This window comes from Podarcis cretensis (genome assembly GCF_951804945.1).
Source record: "Podarcis cretensis genome assembly, chromosome: 8".
NCBI classification, from domain to species: domain Eukaryota; kingdom Metazoa; phylum Chordata; class Lepidosauria; order Squamata; family Lacertidae; genus Podarcis; species Podarcis cretensis.
This window is the reverse complement of record NC_137177.1, coordinates 83,361,706-83,384,137: the sequence shown is the minus strand read 5'-3', so window position 1 is coordinate 83,384,137 and position 22,432 is coordinate 83,361,706. Positions and strand designations below refer to the sequence as shown.

General features: G+C 45.2%; 1 protein-coding gene across 2 annotated transcripts in view; it reads right to left on the bottom strand.

Annotated features, from left to right (window-relative positions):
- Positions 1-4,319: 4,319 nt before the first annotated feature.
- Positions 4,320-22,432, bottom strand: part of EPHA2 (EPH receptor A2) — a 39,166-nt gene continuing 21,053 nt past the window's right edge. The window contains exons 4-17 of one of the 2 annotated variants that reach the window (XM_079986856.1): positions 21,429-21,584; positions 20,641-20,973; positions 19,468-19,592; positions 19,180-19,339; positions 18,874-18,976; positions 11,582-11,637; positions 10,544-10,669; positions 10,185-10,367; positions 9,949-10,010; positions 8,845-9,054; positions 8,091-8,240; positions 6,617-6,810; positions 6,215-6,370; positions 4,320-5,500 (exon numbers count right to left, since the gene is read on the bottom strand). In XM_079986856.1, the coding sequence (XP_079842982.1) occupies positions 5,395-5,500; positions 6,215-6,370; positions 6,617-6,810; positions 8,091-8,240; positions 8,845-9,054; positions 9,949-10,010; positions 10,185-10,367; positions 10,544-10,669; positions 11,582-11,637; positions 18,874-18,976; positions 19,180-19,339; positions 19,468-19,592; positions 20,641-20,973; positions 21,429-21,584 (2,120 nt within the window). In that variant the 3' untranslated portion in view covers positions 4,320-5,394. The remainder of the gene's footprint in view (positions 5,501-6,214; positions 6,371-6,616; positions 6,811-8,090; positions 8,241-8,844; positions 9,055-9,948; positions 10,011-10,184; positions 10,368-10,543; positions 10,670-11,581; positions 11,638-18,873; positions 18,977-19,179; positions 19,340-19,467; positions 19,593-20,640; positions 20,974-21,428; positions 21,585-22,432) is intronic. The other variant, XM_079986857.1, reaches the window with a different exon arrangement.

The window sequence follows — 22,432 nt, the reverse complement described above, 5'->3', positions numbered from 1 at the left end:
GGGGTCCCTTTACCTTTACCCACTTTCTTAGGGGCCTAAATGATGGGAAGCGTACAGGGATTCTCACAGTTTGAAATATGGCAACCCTACATTCTGGAGTGGTAGTACAAGTTGGATGGCACCTAGCTGGGTGGCAACTGCGTCCCACTGTCCTTTGTACAGAAAGGAAAAGCCTCTTTCCTGGCAACATTGCAGGTATTTCAGGTTGTGCCCTCCGTGGTGCCAAAGGCATGTGGGAGGGAGCGTAGCCATGTGCACTGCTGGATGTGACTTGGAAAGCCATAACATGATGCTTAGTAAGAAAGGTGAGCTCCAATCATGGAAACAAGCTGATTGCATGGATGTCCTCCTGGATCAGGTCTAGGGGCTCACCCAACCTCCCCCTCCCCTGCACTCAAGTAAAGTTGGATCCTACACACACACACACACACACACACAGAGAGAGAGAGAGAGAGAGAGAGAGAGAGAGATTCAGGTTCAATCCCCTGGCATCTCTAGTTAAAAGGAGCAGGTGACAAGTGATGGCAAATACCATTCCCTGCTTGGGACTCTTAAGAGCCACTGCAGGAAAGAGTGTAAGTAGACAGTTTTAATTTAGAAAGGCAAACAACCTGACCTGCTTGCTCTAGGGCAGGGGTGGCCAACTCCCAAGAGACTGAGATCTACTCACAAAAACTGGCAGTGATCTACCCCCTTGTCAAAGTTGTTTTTTTTCCGTGAGGAGGAAAGCCCTGTTTTTTAGGGGTTCAGGTCCAAGTTGTTTACCTTTTTTTAGGGAAGAGGAAGGCCCGGTTTTTTGGGGGCAAAAATGTTGAGCTTTGGGGGGAGCCAGTGATCTACCACAGACATCCAGTGATCTACTGGTAGATCACGATCTACCTGTTGGACATGCTTGCTCCAGGGCACTTTGCTGTTTTGTTTGTGTTTAGATTTATTACCCAGCCTTCGCCATGAGGTCCTAGGATGGGTTACAAAAAAGCAAAATGCAACGTTAAGAACAGTTTAAAACAAGTCACGATCCCAACTAGAGTGGGCCCTAAAAATTTATTCTCGTGTGTCAAAAGGCCAGCGTGAAGAGGGAGATTTTTAGCATATGGAAAAGCTGGATGATGAAGGTACCAGACACCTCTGCGAGCAGTTTCACAACTTAAGGACTGCAACAGAGAACACCCCCTCTCAGGCCACCTCACAATTTCTGAGGGTGGTGGAACTACAGAGGCGTCTCTGCTGATGTTCGCACTTGAGAGGGTCTGCAGGAAAGATGGCGGCCTTTCAGATATTTGGGACTAAGCATGAGCACCTTGAATTGAGCCCGGAGATAAATTGGCAACCAATGCAGCTGTTTTAGGACAGGGGTTATAGGAAACACAAATGGAACCCCAGCCAGTAATCTGGCCAATGCATTTTGGACCAGTTGGAAGTTTCCGAGTTGTCTCCCACGGGCTTATGACACTACAGCCTCGGCTGCCTGCATTGCCTTGTGCCAAGTGGCCTTACTTGCCCTAACCAAGCCCAGAGGCTTGAGCAAGTTGTAAACAGGAGCTTTCGTTTCCCAGCATTTTGCAATCCCCAAAAATGTGATGCGCCACCATCCTGGTTGGATCAACCACCTCTTGGAAATCCCAGCGAACAAGGCAAGAACCAGTTTGGCAGCCTTGGCTGAGCATAGGGCTTGATTCCACTTGACAGCCGAGTCAAGGGACACAGCTTGACAGAGTTTTCAGGGCTGCTATGTACCTCTCACTGGAAAGATTTGGAACTAATTTGTAGCTTGGCACCCTGAGAGGGATCCTCTCTCTCTCCCTCTCATGCTTGCCATCTTTTCCCTTCTGGGGTTGGGCATCCACCATGGAATTAAAACATTACAGTTGTTTTGCAACCCTTTGCAGACAGGTATTGTCATGAAATGAAGGGTTACAATTGTAGCATGACTAACAGGTATTGTAGGGAGTGACACAGACTTAGCACGCAAGGCTTGTAGTCCACATTGACTTGTATACACAAGTCAGTAGGGGAATGGTGAAGAGAGGGATTGTAGCAGGGGGAGCGGAGGAGAGAAACCAGGCAGAGCTCAGCTATTCTCATGTCAAAGCCTAATACAGTGGCGTAGCGTGGGTTGTCAGCACCCGGGGCAAGGCAAGTAATTTGCACCCCCTAACCCGTGGATTTGCACCCCCTATCCCTAACCCCCAGATGTTGCGCCCGGTGCGGCCGGCCCCCCCTGCACCCCCCACGCTACGCCACTGGCCTAATATGTCAGAGAGAAGCTCCTAACCGTGCCAGCTTTCGCATGGGTAGGTTCTTTTTATACGGGAGAGCAATCAAAACTATTTTGTTTCCCACACCCAGCTGCAGACCCAGGAGGTGCTATCCCAGTCTGGGCATTGACATTTGTTCCTGGACAGCAGTGGCTCAGCAGCAGAGGATCTTATCTGCTTTGCATGCAGAAGACCACAGGCTCAGTCCCCAGCGAAGCCTAGTGAAGACTCCTGTCTGAAATGCTGGAAAACAGCTGCTGGTTAGCAGAAGGCAGATTCCAGAGTAAGACTCTTTGGCAAGAGAGTTAAGAGGGCTGCTTTACTCAGAGGAAGGCTGTCTGCGAAAACAGAACTTTCGTTCATTGCTGCTAATAGCCATAAATGTAAAGGGACCCCTGACCATTAGGTCCAGTCGTGGCCGACTCTGGAGTTGCGGCGCTCATCTCGCTTTATTGGCCGAGGGAGCCGGCGTACAGCTTCCGGGTCATGTGGCCAGCAGGACTAAGCCGCTTCTGGCGTACCAGAGCAGCGCACGGAAACGCCGTTTACCTTCTCGCTGGAGCGGTACCTATTTATCTACTTGCACTTTGACGTGCTTTCGAACTGCTAGGTTGGCAGGAGCAGGGACCGAGCAACGGGAGCTCACCCCGTCGCGGGGATTCGAACCACCGACCTTCTGATCGGCAAGCCCTAGGCTCTGTGGTTTAACCCACAATGTCACCCGCATCCCTCCCAGCCATAGGCAGACCCTTTTCTTTCTCCTCCTGTGTTATTCATAAGGGAGTGACTGGAGCCACCTCTTATGACAGCAAATTCCAATAAAGTTAATCTTACATCATTAGAAGATGTCCTTTTTTTTTGGCTCTCCTGCCACTCATTTTCACTGGATGGTCATCAATGCAGGGCGTGCGAGAGAGAGAGAGAGACGCCTCTTCCTACCCGCTTTCCACAGCAAGAGGGAAATTATTACCATGATGACTCTACTCCCAACCCCTTGCCAACCCCTCACCCCCAAAAACCTGTCTGCTCTTGCACTTTGACATATAGGGTGACCCAGTGTTAGGAACAGAGATAGGGAAGCCAGGAGCTGAATAATACCTTAAGCCTAGATCATGGGTGCAACAACAGAATGCCAAGGCACACTTTTTAAATAACAAGAATATAAAGCTGAAAATGAGTGAACTGCAGCTAAAATCTTTAGTTCATTTTCCACATGGTCTGGTCCTCATCTGAAGTCTGCAAAAAACAAAAGCCGGGCTTCCTCTGCCCACCCCCCTAATACAGTGGTACCTCGGGTTAAGTACTTAATTTGTTCCGGAGGTCCGTACTTAACCTGATATTGTTCTTAACCTGAAGCACCACTTTAGCTAATGGGGCCTCCTGCTGCCGCCGCACCGCCGGAGCACGATTTCTGTTCTCATCCTGAAGCAAAGTTCTTAACCTGAGGTAATATTTCTGGGTTAGCAGAGTCTGTAACCTGAAGCGTATGTAACCTGAAGTGTATGTAACCCGAGGTACCACTGTATTCTTAAGAGGGTCTCTTCTCCAGTCTTCAGAGAGTAGCTGGAAGTGAGGAGGCAGGAAAATATCCTCCTTTCCTTCTACTCTGCTGTTTTAATCTGAAATCCTAGGCGCAGTGCTGTGCCCAGAGCTCAGAAACTGCTCGCGCTAATGAAATTCCCTGTCGCAAAATGCGCCTAGAACAATGGGAGTTTCGAACGCTGGGGAGACCAGCTGGTGGCAGATTATGGTGTTAACCATGTGTGACCATCATCTTCTGCAATAAAGGTTTATTAAATTTCCACATCACCTAAATGGACTCGAGAAAGAACCTCAACACAAGAGGTGGACCTATAACATTCTAGAAGCTGATCGTGAGCCCTAACAGTGAAACTGGGTCTTACGTCAGGCCGAAATCCCATCTAGTCGAGCATCTTATTCTCACAATGGCCAACTAGATGCCTTTGGGAAGCCTGTTAGTAACGGTGGCCAACAGCCAGCTCCTTCAAGGTAGTTATGTGCTCACATTTCATTCCATACAGTGCAGTATACACAACAAAACAAGAATAAAAACATTTTATTAAAGCTAGAAATATTCCTGCACACAAGGTAAACATTTTTGTTCAAGTTGTGCATGATTACCCTTAACAGCAAAGTCTTGCTTTTTTTAAAAAAATAAATCAATAAATATAAAAAAATAAATTAAAAATTGAAGTAATATGGAAGGAGAACAATTGTCAATAAGTCAAGAGTGCATTATAAGAATGGGGAGAAGGGGCAGCAGTTGGAAAAGATGAATAAATAGAGAGCAGGAAATACTGAGATGACTCTGTGGAGAGTCATTTTCGGTCATCCTTGGCACAACCACTTCAAAGCTGAAACTCACAAATGCCAGAGGGGACTCTGCACAAGCATTACTCTTGATCCAACCACGTTTGGCTTCTTAAAAAGGAAGAACAAAGGAAGAGCCCACCTGTGACTGAACAGAGCAACTGTTCAGCATCCAAAAACGTTCAACAATGTTGCTGTGGCATGAGAAAACTCTCCCACTTCCCAAAATCCACAGAGTCTTAACCAGTTGAGGTTTGGCTTCCAAACAGGTAAATAAATACGGCATTGGGCCTGCAGGTTTCTCGGAGACAAGATGGCAGAGCTGGCAATGGGATGGACAGCCCTAGGGATGCTTTGGCCTTCTGTGTTGCAGGGCTGCAAACGGAAGGGAGCCAGATGGCAGGAAGGATGGAACCAGGCACCCAGTAGTCCCAGGATCTGTCCAAGCCAGGAGAGGAATGAAATGTGGCTTTTGGCAGATCTGCTTGGCGACACACAGTCAGCGTGCGGCACAGCCCAATGCCTCGTCTGAAAACTTCCAGCACCGCAGCGTTACTATTTCCAGCAGACAAGAGCAGTCACGAGGCCATACAATAAAACGCAGAGCTATGCTGAGGAAGCACAGTGGAAAAGCAGGCACCCGACTCCTTCTTTGGCAGCCAGCATCCTTGGTGAGAGAGGTCTCCTGAATTCTCCACTTCAAGTATGTATCAGGAAGTACAACGGCCCATTGGTTCTTGGCCCGGCCACTGGGTAGCTGAAGTTAGGCAAGGAAGCTACCCATAGAGAGCAAGATCCGTCCCCCTTAGATCGGAATGCCAATGGTGCTGACCTGTTCCTTCAGCCCCATGAGGCTGTAGGCAATGCGCTTTTGGTGTCCTGGCAGACGTACCCCAATTCTCTTGATATCCCTGGGAACGGGAAGAAAACAGATGTGACCAGGTTAGTGGGAAATATTGTGAAATCCGGAGTGTATTCCTTTAACTCCCACCAGCATAACTTGACACTCAGTATCTCCATCTTTCTTGCAGAGGTATCATTAAAAAAGAAACCGAGGTTGTGGCTTCAATATCACACAAAGGTTCCCGGCAATCCCCGTGCTGAGAAGGTGTGGCCTCCCCTTGCCATGATCCAAGGAGGCTGGGCACCCGTCTGCTTTTAACGAGCCACTCCTCGTTTTCCTGGCCTCATAAAGTGGCTTAATTATAGGGTGCAGGCTTGAATCAGCCTCTCCCAAGAGAGAGGGGAGAACAACAAGAGGCAGCAACAACAAGATGTGTAAGCCCCCGCCCCGACACAGTGGAAAGGTGAATTTACGAATCCTACAGGATTCTAACAGTGAAGTCATGTGACAAAAGAAGGGAGATCTCTCCTCTCTGGAAATCAAAGCAGAAAACAGCCTCATTCTCCGCTGTGAACTGGGAAGGGGTCAAATGGGCCATGATGTTCACAACCAGCTGAGTTGGCTTTTCACAGAGGACCCTGAACTCCAGCTACCTCCTCTCTCAGGAGGGGAACAAAGGCTTCAGAAGAAAGACCACGAGGAAAAAACAACAACAGGAGAAGCATTCTCAGCAGGCATGGGGGTGAAAATATGGAGGAAGAGTGGAAGTTGCCACACTCACTCATTGGTCATCTGAACCACCTTCTCAATGACATTGTACCCAGCGGCCACGAAGTGCTCTGTATATTGGTGCATTTTGATGGATTCCAGCCACTCGGCCACAGTTCGGAAAGGGATCCCTTCTGAGCCACTGGTGCTGGGAAGGCGAATGGAGATCCTTCAAAGACAAAAAAAAAAGGGGGACCCCGGCTCTTTAAAGTTCGGTCTTGTCTAAGGGAGCCCAAGTGGATGGGGAGAATTCTTGGGAGGCTTATGAGCTGGGGATTTTCCCCGCTTCCTGGCACTGTTCTTACATGCTTCCGTCTCAGAGGACTGGAATGGGGAAGGGGATGTTCGGAGACAACAGTTCCCAAACCGTATCTAGGGATTCTGAGAGCAGGAGGCCCAGAAGAGAGGCACATACCGAGGGTCAAACTCAGCCAAAGTCTTGAGTGACTCAGGAGCACGGATGAGCTTGTCCAAGATGCTAACGATATCATTGAATTTGGGTCTGTGGCTCCTCTCCTGTTGCCAGCACCTCATCATCAGCTGGTAGATGGCAGAAGGACAGTCCATGGGTGCTGGGAGCCGAAAGCCTTCATTAATTGCTTTCATCACCTGTTTGGGAAGGCAAAGTGAACAACAGTGAAGGGGATTCAGCTTGGAAAGACCACCCCTTTTGTCTTACCATCCTAGCATAAAAATCAGCATCCAAGGCAGGCAGGATTGCAAGTCCACCCCTAGCCTTGCAGACATAAACTTTAAGGAACCCAAGCAATAAGCACCTTTTAGAACGGATGGATAGATTCACAGGTGACTGGGCAAAACTTATGATGCAATTTACTTCATAAGACTGAGCCCATGCTGGGGACAAAGACATTTCCACGCACAGCTAGGGTGGGATGGGGGAGGCATGTGCCTCATAACATTGCTTCCTTAAAAAAAATGGACCTCAAGACAAAACTCCATTTGCATTCTGGAACTGGGACTGTATCTCCTAGATTCAGGTAGGTAGCCATGATGGTCTGATGCAGTCAAAATATATAAAAAAATAAAAATATTGTCCAGTAGCACCTTAGAGACCAACTGGACACTGGTACCAGAGCCTGCAATAAACCCAGATGCCAACTTTGCTGCCACATACACCCAGACAACACCACAACTGGACCCAACAACATCAAACATAGCATCTCAGGCCTATTTAATTACTCATCTTCTAACATTGTGTATGCCATCAAATGCCAGCAGTGACCTTCGGCTCACTATATTGGACAAACAGGCCAAACTCTACGCCAAAGGATAAACGGACATAAATCTGACATCAGGAATCACAAGACAGAGAAGCCAGTAGGAGAACACTTCAATCTCCCAGGACATTCAATACAGGATCTCAAAGCAGCTGCCTTATTACAAAAGAATTTCAGAAACAGACTTGAAAGAGAAGTTGCTGAATTACAACTTATCACTAAACTGAAAACTATGGAGAGACTTGGTCTTAATAGAGATATTGGATTCCTATCTCATTACATATGCTAATCACCTGCATACTATCCCTTGCTTTTTCCTGTGGGACTAATTGTAGTCGTTAACAGTAGTCAACAAAAAACTCCACCCTCCCACTATATATAAGGGCCTGGTGACTTCTGTTTCAGTGTATCTGAAGAAGTGTGCATGCACACGAAAACTTATACCAAGAACAAACTTAAGTTGGTCTCCAAGGTGCTGCTGGACAATTTTTTTTATTTTTATATATATTTCGACTGTATCTCCTAGAATTAGCTTTCTTCTCCATTAGCCAGAAAACTCCAAACACAAGGGATCCAACAGCAATCTGGTCACCAGCAGGGGCATCACTTGCCCCATAGTTCACACCCACACAAGGACACCCAGTCGCTTACCTCGTGGTTGGAGAGCTCCCAGTAAGGCCGTTCACCATACGACATCACCTCCCACATCACTATTCCGTAACTCCAGACATCACTAGCCGAGGTGAACTTGCGATGAGAGATAGCCTCCGGTGCCGTCCACCGGATCGGGATTTTCCCACCCTGCAAGGGACAAGCACACCAAAACCCTCAGAACCTCTGACTCCCAAGGCACTCACTGATTTGGGGGAGAAAACACTTTCAAATTCCCAGGCTCTCTAAATATGTGCTTTCCTCCCTTCAGGCAATTTCTGAAGTTCCTGATAGAAAAGAAAGGTCTCATGTTTTAGCCAAGTGGCAGATGTTGATGACTAGAAGTCAAATCCTTCCGGAACAAGGGCAGAGACCTTAGCCAGCAGCCATCTTAAGAGTCATGGGAAACAAGCATTCCTTCCTTCCTTCCTTCCTTCCTCTTCTTTCTTCAGGTGTTCCTAGATCCTTGATTAATTCCCACTGGCTCCCTATTATACTGAGCGGTAAAGCAGACTTCCTGCTACTGGTCATACGCATTCCATTGATCATCCGCTGCCAGCAAGTTAGAAGTTCCTCCCTCCCATTTGGACCCCCTTTCTGGCTTCTCTATTTCTTCCTCCTATACCATGGGCAGCTCCACCAGATGCCAGCCCTGGCGAAGATGCATCCCCTTTCCCACCCGTTGCAGCTTCCTTGGCCATGGTGGGACAGAACCGTAACTTAGCATGACAGGACAGAAGCCATTATCACTCACACTTGTAGTGTAGGTGGCGTCAGGGTCATCCTCCAGGACGCGGGAGAGACCAAAGTCAGAGACTTTGCAGACGAGCTGGCTGTCGACAAGGATGTTGCGGGCAGCCAAATCCCGGTGGACATAATTCATGCTGGCCAAGTACTTCATACCAGAGGCAATACCCCTCAACATGCCCACCAGCTGAATAACACAGAATTCCCCATCTTTTTCCTGTTGAGACAAAAAGGGAAGGATTTAGGACCTACTATGCAAGCTAAGACGCCTGCTTCTTGGGAGAAAAGCAATGACAAACCTAGACAGCATCTTAAAAAGCAGAGACATCACCTTGCCAACAAAGGTCCATATAGTTAAAGCTATGGTTTTCCCAGTAGTGATGTATGGAAGTGAGAGCTGGACCATAAAGAAGGTTGATCTCCGAAGAATGGATGCTTTTGAAGTATGGTGCTGGAGGAGACTCTTGAGAGTCCCATGGACTGGAAGAAGATCAAACCTATCCATTCTGAAGAAAATCAGCCCTGAGTGCTCACTGGAAGGACAGATCGTGAAGCTGAGGCTCCAATACTTTGGCCACCTCATGAGAAGAGAAGACTCCCTGATGTTGGGAAAGATTGAGGGCACAAGGAGAAGGGGATGACAGAGGAGGAGATGGTTGGACAGTGTTCTCAAAGCTACTAACATGAGTTTGACCAAACTGCGGGAGGCAGTGGAAGACAGGAGTGCCTGGTGTGCTCTGGTCCATGGGGTCATGAAGAGTTGGACACGACTAAACAACAACAATGCAAGCTAAATGCTAGCTTCTTAAACAAAAGCTTTATTCCTATTGACTTAAAATATGTACATGCTGCCTTTAAGAATAAAGGCTCTTTCAGTCCATAAAAACCCATTATGTTGGAGGCAGCATGCTTCAGAGCGTCGGAAACTGCAGGAGGGGCGAGCGCTATTGCTCTCAGGCTCTGCTTTAGTGCTTCCAATGATGGCCATAATATGGCTGGCCAAATTGCAAACAGGATGCTGACTAGATGGACCACTGGCCTGATCCAACAGGCTCTTCTTACTCACAGTATGCATGAGAAGGAGGCCAGCGATGAACAGAATACTACTTACCCGCAGGAATTTATCAAGGGCACCATTCTCCATGTATTCTGTGATGATCATGAACGGCTTATCTGGAAAGAGAAACAGAGAGAGGATTGGCCTATGAGATCCAAGTAGATTCCAAACTCTGATGCAGTTGCCCAGGAGTTTGGTATCTTGGAACTGGCTCAGCAGAAAGAGGTAGCTTGGAACAGGAAACCAGTAACAGCCACCAAGGTCCTTAAATCCTATCTAGGGGTTCTTACATTTGGAGACAACTCCCTCTAGGCGGATGATATTGTGGTGGTTAAACTGGCCCATGATGCTGGCCTCGCTCAGGAAGTCAATGCGTTGCTTCTCTGTGTAGCCAGATTTCAACGTCTTGATGGCCACCGGGATTTCCTTCTTGCTGTTCTTCAGCGTTCCCTTGTAGACTTCCCCAAACTCACCTGGCAAAAAAGAAAAAAGTAGAAGTGTTTAATACTATTTTCAAATAAAGTCAGCATTACTATTTTCCTTTCCGAAAGCTCCTTCTGAAACTAGCTTTGACTACATGGGAGAAGAGACATGCTCTCCACCTCCATCAGCCAACTGCATTGTGCAAGGTGGATGGAAGGCACCCTACCTGCCCCTATGACTTTCTGCCGGGAGATGCATGAAGGATGAATCTCAGTTGTGAACTTCAGGACTGCCTGATTGGGGTCTTCATAGGTGTGGGGATCCACATACGTCTTCAGGGGCTTGAGCTGGTCTGTGGGACGAAGAGGAACAACACAGTTAAGGGGAGCTCTTGGCAGAGGCTGTTATAAAGCAGTTCCATGCCTAAGCTCTCTGCTTTTCAAGCATCGCCCACTGCCAAGTTAGTCTATGATCCGGCAATGGAGCAGAGAGCGGACAAAAGACGGCCAGTTCAGTCACAGCCTGCTAGGATGATTTTCAGCCGAACACTTAATTTGCAAGATGGGCGAGGTGAGAAGCAGACAGGAAATTCTGGGTTCAATTCAAAAGCACAATGAAACTAGCTACTCATCTCAAACCCCGCCACCAATAGTCTTCTTCCCCCTCCCTCCATTTCTTAACTTACTATCAGTTTGAGTCCGCTTTTGCAAATAGGCAGGGATTCTTCCACTCTTTAGATTAAGGTGTATGGTAGGATTTGCTCCCTACTTAAATATTTAAATTTTTTCTGCCTAAAACAGAAAAACTTTATTACACTGTGTGTAATAAAGTAAGTCGCGTTTGCTGATGTGCCTCTCAAGAATCTTAATGTAAAAATCGTTTATTTGCCTCTAAAAATTACTCGGTTGCCTGTCTGGCATTTAAGAGGTCTTTTAGGATTGCCAGCCAAGAATAAAATTCAGTATCGGGTGCCAGGAGTTTTATTTAGGCAGGAATAGAGGCAAACATGTATTCCTAAATGTACGCATGTTATAACTCTAGCAAAAGACCCCAAACCTCTTGTTGGTTTGTGTGTGTGCAAATACATGTGAGTACTGGACATGCATGTGGGTTCAGACACAGTAAATGCACCCCTTTAACAATAAATGCTCACTCTCGAGGTCTAAACAGCTTGCAATTTTTTTGCCCTTTTCTGTTCTGTATGATGTTTCAGATCCAGCAAATCCCACCTCATGCACTGATGTAGCCAGTGACCATCACTCACCAGACTTGGAGAAATAAACATCCTCTGGTGTCTGTCGGGCCCTTGAGTTCTTTTTCCTAAATGACAACAATAAGGGTTTTCTTGAGTGATCCTGTGAGGCAATCCTATCTGCACCTTCTCCCACAGAATACCTTATCCACTAGACACAAACCTCCTTGCATCAAACTCTGTAACCTCTGCCCCATTCCTTCTCAAAGGCCTTTTAACTTATTAAAAGTATTTTTGTGTCAAGACACCAATGCACCTTTGCCAGTCCTTTCCAATGATTTCTGGGAAATATGCTTTCTCAAGTCAGGTTCTTTGATCAAGCCTCACCCCCTAAGGTTCTGCCCTCCCAAATTTTGGCACGTTGCACCAATGTAACGGACGTGCAAGCAGGCCTACAAATGCAAAAGTGCGGACTTCCGGAGGCGGCGCCATCGGTAATGGCGGATACCCTCTGAAACGGAGGGGGAAGCTCCGCAGAAATCGGGTCCACCGCTACAGCGAAGCGGAGGACCCTCAAAAAACCCACAGGCGGGTGAAGCCTGGGGCCGTGGGGCTCAGCGGGCACGCTTTGCGCCCCCCCGAACTGTCAAAGGAGCCCTGAAAAGAGCTCCGGAGCGGAGCGGGGGTGTAGCGCTGTGCTGGAGCCGATCGCTACTTCTGCGGAGTGAAGCTGCATAGCAGTTACCGGAGAGCGCTGGCCTTTTTCCTGTGAAACATCGGATTAAAACAGCTATCCGTGAGTAAGAATTGGGAACTTGGAAAGATCAAAGTTAAGACCAAGTATTGGACGTTGATTTTGAATTTGAATTTGAACTTGAAACTAGAAACTTGAACTTGAAATTTGAACTTGAAACTAGAAACTTTGATCGGGACTTTGAACTTGAATTTAAAATTCGGACCTGAAATCGGTAAAGTGCAAACAGGAAGTCCGCTTTGCCGATCCTGTAAATAGAATAAAAGCAAGGGACAAGGGAACTTTGAACCACTGACTTGTTTTATATAAAGAGCTAAATTTCACTGTCAGAGCAAAAGAACCCCCCCCCCCCAAGTAGGGAAGGGGGGATAAAAAATCCACCACTTTACTTTTAACACTGATCTGCCGGTCTGTCTTAAATAAATGCAAGGCTACTGTGAAAGTACTGTTTATGGACATTGTAACTTTTGCTACTGAATGCTTAGAAGGACTGGTAACAATCAAGGGAGCCTCCAAATTTATAACTTTTTTACTCTTTTACTCTTGCAACAAATTGGAAAGATAACTGGGGAGCTGATGAAGTTACTCTTTAACAATTATTGAAGAAACAACCTGGTATTCTGCTCCCCTAGAGGAACTGTGTGTTATAGCTGGGGATTTTCCACTGCAGCTGCTATTGTTTATAGCTAAGAAGGAAGCTTGGGAATTGTGTGAGTGACCTTGATTTCTAGAGGCAAGCAATGGAAGAGAAACAACCAGACAAGTTACCGCCTCCAGATAAAGTATCAACAAGAGCAAAAATTAAACAACAGCAGCAGCTGCAGGCACAGCAGCAACTCCAGCATAGAAGAACATCATCAGCAGGACTCTCTGTCCCACAAGCCACAGAAAGGGAAGAATCAAAAGGAACAGGATCGGATTCTGCAACATTAGATAAGATTTTATCGGCTCTGCAAAATTTGACAGCTAAGATTGATCAAAATACTTCAACTATTAAGGACCTGGGGCAAAAAGTAAACGATTTGGGGACGAATGTGAATTCTAACACCCAGGCGATTGACAGACTGGTGCAGGAGTCTAAAGAGACAAAGAAGACAGCGGAGGAAGCCAAAGAGAGGGTATTGGCAGTAGAACAAAAGATACCACCAATAAATAAAAAATTGGATGAATACAAGGTACAATTCTCTTTGATTGAACTTAAAGAGAAACAGACCAACTTGAGAATTAGATCGGTCCCAGAAATAGAAGAAGGAGACTTGATAGAACTGTTGACATCGGAATTTGAGGAGTGCTGGGACCTGGATCCAGAGAAAGAAGAATTTAAGATAGTGAGTGCTTTTCGATTGGGAAGGGTTAAGAGGAAAAATAGGCCGAGAGACTGCTTGATTGCTCTAAGGACAAAAGAGGAAAGAGATAAAATACTGAGTCTACACTATCAGAAAGCACTCGATATCCAAGGGGTGAGAATTGAGATTTTTAAAGATATCCCGAAATACCTGCTTGATCTTAGAACCAATTACGGAAATTTGGTGGACCTGCTAAAAAGAAACGGAATTTTGTTCAGGTGGGAATTCCCACAAGGCCTCTCGTTTACATTTAAAGGAAAGAAAATTAAGATAAGATCAGAGGAAGATAAAGAGAGTTTTCTGAGAAATTTTGGAGAAGAATTACAAAGAGAGGCCAGAACAAAAGACTCGGAAATATTAGGACTGGGACCACCTGACTTAGGAAGAACTCTCTTGGGATTGGACCAACGGAAAGAGATACCGCCGACAAACCAAGAGCAACTTCTAGGAGCAACTGGTGGAACATCAGAATAACAACAACATGTCTCTGCAGATGTTAACTTGGAATGTTCGAGGTTTGAACTCCCCCAGCAAAAGGAAGAGGATTTTTCATATTCTGAAAAAGGAACAACTGGACCTAATTTGCCTACAAGAAACACATATAACAAGACTCCAAAGGAAATTATTGATAAATAAAAAGTTAGGCCAAGACTTTATTTCATCAGACAAAGTTAAAAAAAGAGGAGTTGTGATCTACGCAAAAGAGAAATTATCACCAAAGTTTCTCCTTAAAGATGAACATGGACGATTTGTGGCAATTGAAATACAATTTCAAGGAGAGAAATTAGTAATAATCGGAGTCTATGCACCTAATGAGGGGAAATCAGAGTTTTATAAGAAACTGCATGAGACGTTAATGGACTTTATAGATCGAAATATCATTTTGATGGGAGATATGAATGGCGTTGTCTCGACATATATGGATAAATCTGAAAGACAAGTAGTCACAAAAGATGGAAGACTACCAAAGACCTTTTTTGAATTGACAGACAATATGGACTTGATTGATATTTGGAGAACTAAAAATCCCCTAGGTAGAGAGGGGACCTTCTTCTCTGAAGCCAATTTGACCTGGACTAGAATAGACCAAATTTGGATTACAAGAGGGATGGCACCCAAGATTCGAAAGGTGGAAATCTGCCCCAAAATCTGCTCCGACCATAACCCAGTGAAGATGGATATGAAACTAACACCCACTGGTTCCTTTAGATGGAGAATGAATGACACCTTGTTTAGAGACTCTGAAATTGTGAAAAAGGCTCAAAAAACACTAAAAGATTACTTTGAGATAAATTTGAAGACTACCGTGGAGAAAAGAGTAATCTGGGATGCAAGTAAAGCCGTAATGAGGGGGTTTCTGATCCAGCAAAATGCTATAAAGAGGAAACTTCAAGAGGAGAAGAAAGAAAAGATTTTAGAGAAAATTAGAGAAGGCGAGAAGAGATTAAGGACTAAACCTAAGTCACAGGACATTCTACGAGAAATTAAATTACATCAGGCACAATACTTGAAAATGGTTAACCAGGATATAGAATGGAAAATTAAACAAATGAGACAAAAAACCTTCGAATCGGCCAATAAGTGTGGAAAGCTGCTAGCTTGGCAGCTGAAGAAAAGACAGAAATTAAATACTGTTACCAATCTTGAAGTAAATGGACGAAATATACAAAACCCACGGGAGATTCAAGACTGCTTCCAGAGATACTTTAAACAACTGTATTCACAAGGGCCACAGAATGAGATTAAAATCGAGAAATTTTTGGAAACAAATGGATTACAAAAAATTTCTCAAGAGAATAAATTAATATTGAACGACAAAATTTCTGAACAGGAGGTTGAAGGTGCCATTAAGAACCTGCAACTAGGCAAGTCTCCAGGCCCGGATGGGCTAACCTCCAAATACTACAAAGACATGAAAGATTACTTAATTCAACCTCTAATGGAGGTTGGCAATGAAATTATGGAAGGGAAAAGAGCGCCGGAGTCGTGGAAAGAAGCTTACATCACGCTTATACCGAAAAATGAGATAGAAAAGACACAACTAAAGAACTACCGCCCCATATCCCTACTTAATGTGGATTATAAAATTTTTGCTGATATTTTAGCTAGAAGATTGAAAAAAGTTTTAGCAACAATGATTCATAAAGACCAAGCTGGCTTTCTCCCAGGCAGACAATTGTCAAATAATACGAGAAATTTAATTGACATTTTAGAAAAGCTACAAGTTAATATAAATACAAAAGCTGTTTTAATATTTATTGATGCGGAGAAAGCCTTTGACAATATTTCGTGGAGCTTTATGAGGAAAAATTTGCAAGGGATGGGGGTTGGAGAAAGGTTTGGAAACGGTATAGGCGCGATTTACTCAGAACAGAAGGCGAAATTAATAGTGAATAATGCAGTAACGGAAGAAGTTAAGATAGAGAAAGGGACACGACAAGGCTGCCCAATTTCCCCTTTGCTTTTTATTTCAGTCCTGGAGGTCTTGCTGAATATGATTAGAAGGGACCAACAGATTCAGGGTATACAGGTCGGAGTTAAACACTATAAACTTAAAGCCTATGCAGATGACCTAGTACTGACGCTACAGGAGCCAATCCCTAGTTCTAAAAGAGCACTGGAAATAATACAAGAATTTGGTCGGGTGGCAGGTTTTAAATTGAATAAATCAAAAACTATGGTTTTAGAGAAAAATATGACAGCAGTAGAGAAGGAAAGGTTTCAGGAAGAAACAGGTTTAATATTGGTGAAAAAAGTGAAATACCTAGGGGTGAACTTGACTTCGAAGAATGTAAATTTATTTAAAGATAATTATGAGAAGTGTTGGTCAGAAGTGAAAAAAGATCTTGAAATTTGGACAAACTTGAAACTTTCCTTACTGGGTAGAATTGCTGTTATCAAAATGAATGTATTGCCAAGAATGTTGTTTTTGTTTCAGACGCTACAAATCATTGACAAAACGGACTGTTTTGAGAAGTGGCAAAAAGAAATTTCTAGATTTGTCTGGCAGGGCAAAAAGCCCAGAATAAAATACAAAATTCTTACTGACGCAAAGGAAAGAGGGGGGTTTGCCCTGCCGGACTTTAAGTTATATTATGAAGCAGCAGCTTTTTGCTGGCTGAAGGATTGGCTACTTCTTGAAAACACGGATATTTTGGATTTGGAAGGATATGATAACGTTTTTGGGTGGCATGCATATTTGTGGTACGGTAAGGCTAAAGTGTACAAGACATTTAAAAACCATATTGTCAGGAAAGCATTGTTCAATGTCTGGATGAAATATAAAGATTTATTGGAAAATAAAACCCCTAGGTGGCTCTCACCTATGGAAGCAAAGGCCTTAAAAAAGCTTAATATGGAATCTAATTGGCCAAAATATTGGGAAATTCTGGAGCAGGAGGGAGATAAAATGAAATTGCAAAGCTATGAGAAACTTAAGGATAAGGTGCGAGACTGGTTACATTATTTTCAAATAAGAGAGGCCTATCATTTGGACAGGAAAATTGGCTTCCAGGTGGAAAAATCAAAGTTGGAAACAGAATTGTTAGAACCCAATGCTAAGATATTGTCGAGAATGTATAACTTGCTGTTGAAGTGGAATACTGAGGATGAAACGGTAAAATCTGCTATGATAAAATGGGCACAAGACGTTGGTCATAACATTATGTTTGTTGACTGGGAACAGTTGTGGACCACCGGTATGAAATTCACGGCATGTAATGCCTTAAGAGAGAATATTATGAAAATGATATATAGGTGGTACATGACCCCAGTCAAACTTGCAAAAATCTACCATTTGCCCGAGAATAAATGTTGGAAATGCAAAGAAACTGAAGGGACATGCTTTCACCTTTGGTGGACGTGCCCAAGGATCAAGGCTTTCTGGGAGATGATATATAATGAACTGAAAAAGGTATTTAAGTATACCTTCTTGAAGAAACCAGAGGCCTTTCTTCTGGGCATGGTCGGCCAATTGGTGCCAAAGAAGGATAGAACTTTCTTTATGTACGCTACAGCAGCAGCAAGAATACTCATCGCAAAGTATTGGAAGACACAAGATCTACCCACTCTGGAAGAATGGCAGATGCAAGTAATAGACTATATGGAACTGGCTGAAATGACTGGCAGAATTCGAGATCAAGGAGAAGAGCAGGTGGAAGAGGACTGGAAGAAGTTTAAAGTCTATCTACAAAAACACTGTAAAATCTTTGAATGTTGAGGACATTGAAAAGGAAAGAAGGGGTTCTAGTGACTGAGTTAAATAAGAGCACAAAGGGAGGGATCAAGAATCAAAATGAACAAAGATTGAGCTTGCTGAACTAATTATTACATAGAATACAAGATCGGGAGGCGGGTGGAAGTAAGGAAAATAAGGTTTTGAAGGTTATAATTGGAAAGTGAGGGATTTCTTTTTGGTTTTTTTTATGTTAAAATCTCCTTTTTTCTCTTCTTTTTTTGTCTATGTTTTCTTTTCTTTTGCAATGTTTGTGAAAATTTTTCTTTTTGTAATGTTTGTGAAAATTTGCTTTTTTTGTTCTTTTTTGTGAAAAATGCAATAAAAATTATTTAAAAAAAAAAAAAAAATACAAATGCAAAAGTGCAAATTCATGGCTTAAAAATACAAATCCCAGAGGAGAGAGCACATGGGGCTGGTGTAAGAACACCATGGCTCAGCAGCATGTTTCCCTCCCTCTTTCACTTTTGATGGTTTATCTTAAAGAGTTTAAAAACACAAAAAGGAATAAACCAGGAGGGGAATCTCCAAAGCCTAGCATGTTCAGCCTGGGTTGACTGTGACATCAGATGGATGCTGATGTTGCTAGACGTGGAGTGCTGTATTTGCATGTACTAATGGAAGAGCCATTGGAACCCCCTGCTCCAGCTTTTTTAAACTGCTTCTGAAAAAGGAGGCCCCCCCAAAAAGGAAAAGGCCAGACAGTTTGCCATCTGGCAAAAATGCTCACTTGCTCACAAACCGTTTCTCTGAAAACTGAAGGCACTTGGTAGAAGTGTACACTCATTCCACTTTTTGCCTCTGGAAAAATAGATTATGGTATCGTTTAAAAAAACAACAACAAAACCAACCCTGCAAAGCCTGCTAGACTGGAGGTAACAGGTTGCCGTAAGTTGCCTGTTTGCGTGCTGGGGGAAACAAAGGAACAGCCGGCATCCAATTCTCCTAAATGCCATTGTTGCCCTGCTGCCTTAAACAAACAGAATAATAATAATAATAATAATAATAATAACAATAATAAAGCACATGCCTTCGGCGAATGAGCACGACAATCAGTGCCACCACCGCGACCGTGACAACAAAGCCAGCAACAGAACCCCCAATAACTGCAGCAGTGTTTGTGCCGTCAGAGCCTGTGGGGTGCAGAGAAGAAAAAGGTGGTGGTTAGGAAAACATTGCTATCCGAAAACAGATTGCCAGTGTGTGTGTGTGTGTGTGTGTGTGTGTGTGTGTGTGTGTGTGATCTTCTGGTGACTTTGCTCCAGTCCCCCCCCCCCCAAATTTACTTTTCCTGCTTCGGCATTAACTAGAGAAGCTTTGCCTCCCTAAAACTCACGTTCATCAAGCGTCTCGAACTCGTGCTCCATGCTGTTGGTTCCCTGACCCTCCTGGGTCAGTGCTTGGACGCTCACCAAGTACTTGGTCCCAGGGGTGAGCTTCGGGAGGGTCACAGAGCTCCCTTCGCAGCGCAGTACAGAGTAGCTGTTCTCATCCTTCTGCAAAGAAAGGAACACACAAAAACTTGCATGCCTCAGTTTCTCCCCATGAAATGGGCTGGGGAATTGGGGGAGGGGGAGTGTTGCTCAAGGTTAAGAGTAGAGAAGTACCAAGGAGAGACAGATACCTTCTTCTTGTAAGTGACCTGGTACTTCCAGACATGGCTTTGCTGCCGGGGTGGGACAGTCCAGGATAGACTTAGGCTGGTTGTGGTGCGGCCATCCATGGTCACTGAGGTCACTCGGGGAGGTTCTGAGCATGGAGAAGGAGGAGAGTGAGTCTGGCATGCTGCAGTGGATTGCACCCTCCCCAGACAAAACCATTTGCCCAGTCACCAGCCAGCCAGTAGCCCCAGATCCATATAGAATTTGCAAACTCTTAAAGCCTCATCTGTAACGAGGCATCTTACGACTTCAGAGTTTGTTCAAATTACATTCGCAGAACTGATGAATACCCAGGTCCAAAATAAAGTCCAACAGACAAACCACAAGATCCCACTCTGCACAGCTGCCTTCATAACAAGGGTGTGGCCAAGCACTTAAGGCAAATGACACAAATTAGCATGAGATTAGCATATGCTAATCTATACAGATAGTTTCAAATTTAGACAGGCTGTTGTGTGTGTGTTCAGCTTTTACTAACAGGGCTTAAGCTCTGAGCTAAAACTATTTTCTGGATCCAGTAGACTCTATGGACTGGGCCCTCCGCCCTGCTTGCAACCTCTTGCCTGCTTTATGCACATATTAAAACTAAAACTAAACTTGCTCAACAACTGAACACTGCTACCTTTATCTAAAACACACACAGCTGTCTCCTCCTCTGTCCCATCCAGCTATCCGAAGAGTCTCTGGGCAAATTTTGGATGGTGCATTGGGCTCTGCAGGATCCTGTAAGGAGGTGTGGGGTTTTGTTTTGTTTTTTTGTAAAAAAAAAAAAAAGCTTTAAAAGGCAGTGGTGGTTGGGAAATCTAACACAAAACACCCAGGGCTCAGCTCTTCCGGGCAATCCCTAGTCCCATCCTTAGCACCCAAGAAGTTTCTTTGCTGTGGCTGCCGTATGAGAAAAAGGCCAACATGTTCAAGAACCAGGGAATGCCCCTCGCGCAGTGGCATGGATCGCAAGAGCGGCCATCTTGGATCAGACCACATTTTGCCCCAACAGCACCTGCCCTATGCTTCTGGAAAGCAGGGTCAGAAGGCAATAGCTCTCAGGATGATACTTGTGTGGGCCAATGGCACCTCACACCATAGAGTGCACATCTGCATCGTTTTCACTTGGCTGTGACGTTGCGCCCCCTTACCCGTCTGGTTGACGCTGATGCTGGTGACGCCATAGCTGCGCCGTGGGCTGAAGGAGGACACTCCATTCTGGGCCTCTACCGTGAAGGTGTAGTTAACGTGTGGCTCCAAATCGCTGATGGTCAGGGAAGTGCCGGCCACGTTGTGAGGGTTTTCCGAATACCGGAGTGTAGCGTCGCAGGGCCGGCACTCTCCCGACTCCGGCCAGCACTGCTCACACGACACGCTGTAGGTGATGTCCTTGCGGCCACCTGTGTCCCGGGGTGAGGACCAGCGCAGTTGAACCTTGGCGCCCAAGCCTATGGCTGTGACAGCATGGGGAGCAGAAGGGGGTCCTGTGAATGGAGAGAAAAAAGGGCCTAATGAAAAAAATGAACAGGACTCTTTGATGCAAGGCAGAAGACCACTCCCCAGTTAGCCCAGCAACTCAGCAATCCTAATCCTTCGCTTCCAACTTTTGACTCTTTCTCTGGAACTATCCTCCATCCCTCTCTCCTCGCTCTGGCCTTCTCTCCATCTCAGCTATCTATCCCACCCCTCACCAAATATTGTCCACAAGGACTCTCGCATTGCCCCAGGAGCAAGCCTGCTGCTTTTGTCGCTTCCTGCCTTCCCTCCTGTGACTGACACAAACTGAATAAAACAGCAGTAGCTTATCCGAGGTTGCTTGGTTTCATTAAATACTTGCAAACTGCCTCTGGACATTGATGAATCTCCAAGCGGATAGCCGTCAACACAGCAAGCCTTTATCATTTCCTGGGCAATCGTACCGCTTAGATCTCCCACTTACTTGTGCATGGCAGGGAAACAGGATCAGTCAAAGCCCGAAAATAGCCTTCCTCGCAAGGGCACGAGGTGGAACCTTCGGAAGACGGCAGAGTGTGCAAGGGACATTTTGAGCAGGCATTGTTGGAGATGTCCTCTTTGAAGAACCCAGGTGAGCAAGCTGCAAAGAAAAGAAGGGTTGGGTTAGTTCTCCTGGGGATCCTAACCATGGCCGACAACACAGACCGGTGTATGGAGAGATGACTTTTATCAGAAAGACCGGAGTTCAAATCAAACCACAAAGTCATTGTTCGATCTTAGTTCCCCATGTGTTCAATGGGAATGATAGTTCCACAAGAACTTAAGAAAAAGGTACGGTGGGGCCTCGCAAGACGAAAAGAATCCGTTCCGTGAGTCTCTTCGTCTAGCGGTTTTTTCGTCTTGCGAAGCAAGCCCATTGACAGCTTAGCAGATTAGCGCTATAGCGGCTTTTAGCAGCTTAGCGGATAAGTGGCTTAGAAAAAAGGGGGGGAAGGAAAAAAACCCCGCAGGAACTCGCAAGACATTTTCGTCTTGCGAAACAAGCCCATAGGAAATTCGTTTTGCGAAGCACCTCCAAAACGGAAAACTCTTTCGTCTAGTGAGTTTTCCGTCTTGCGAGGCATTCGTCTTGCGGGGCACCACTGTAAATCCAAAGATCATTAAGCACTTTAGTTTTCAAAGAATACTTGGCAAAGGAGGAGACACACTCAGGTCCTTTTAATCTGTTCAGTGGAAATGAAAACACACTCCAAGCTGACGTGAGCATCAATTGGGGCACCTCTACTGCTGCTGCTGCTTCTTCAGGTTTCCAGTGTGCCTCGTGACTGTGCATGCATCATGGTGAACGCACATTACAGGGGAGGGTGGAAGGACGTGCAGAGGAAAGCCCCAGCCTACCTATGCTAATGCCTGAGACGAGCAACTCTTACTTATTTCCTGCATGAGTAAACTCTTCCATAGGAACTCAGTTTGCTCTTCAAAATCCCC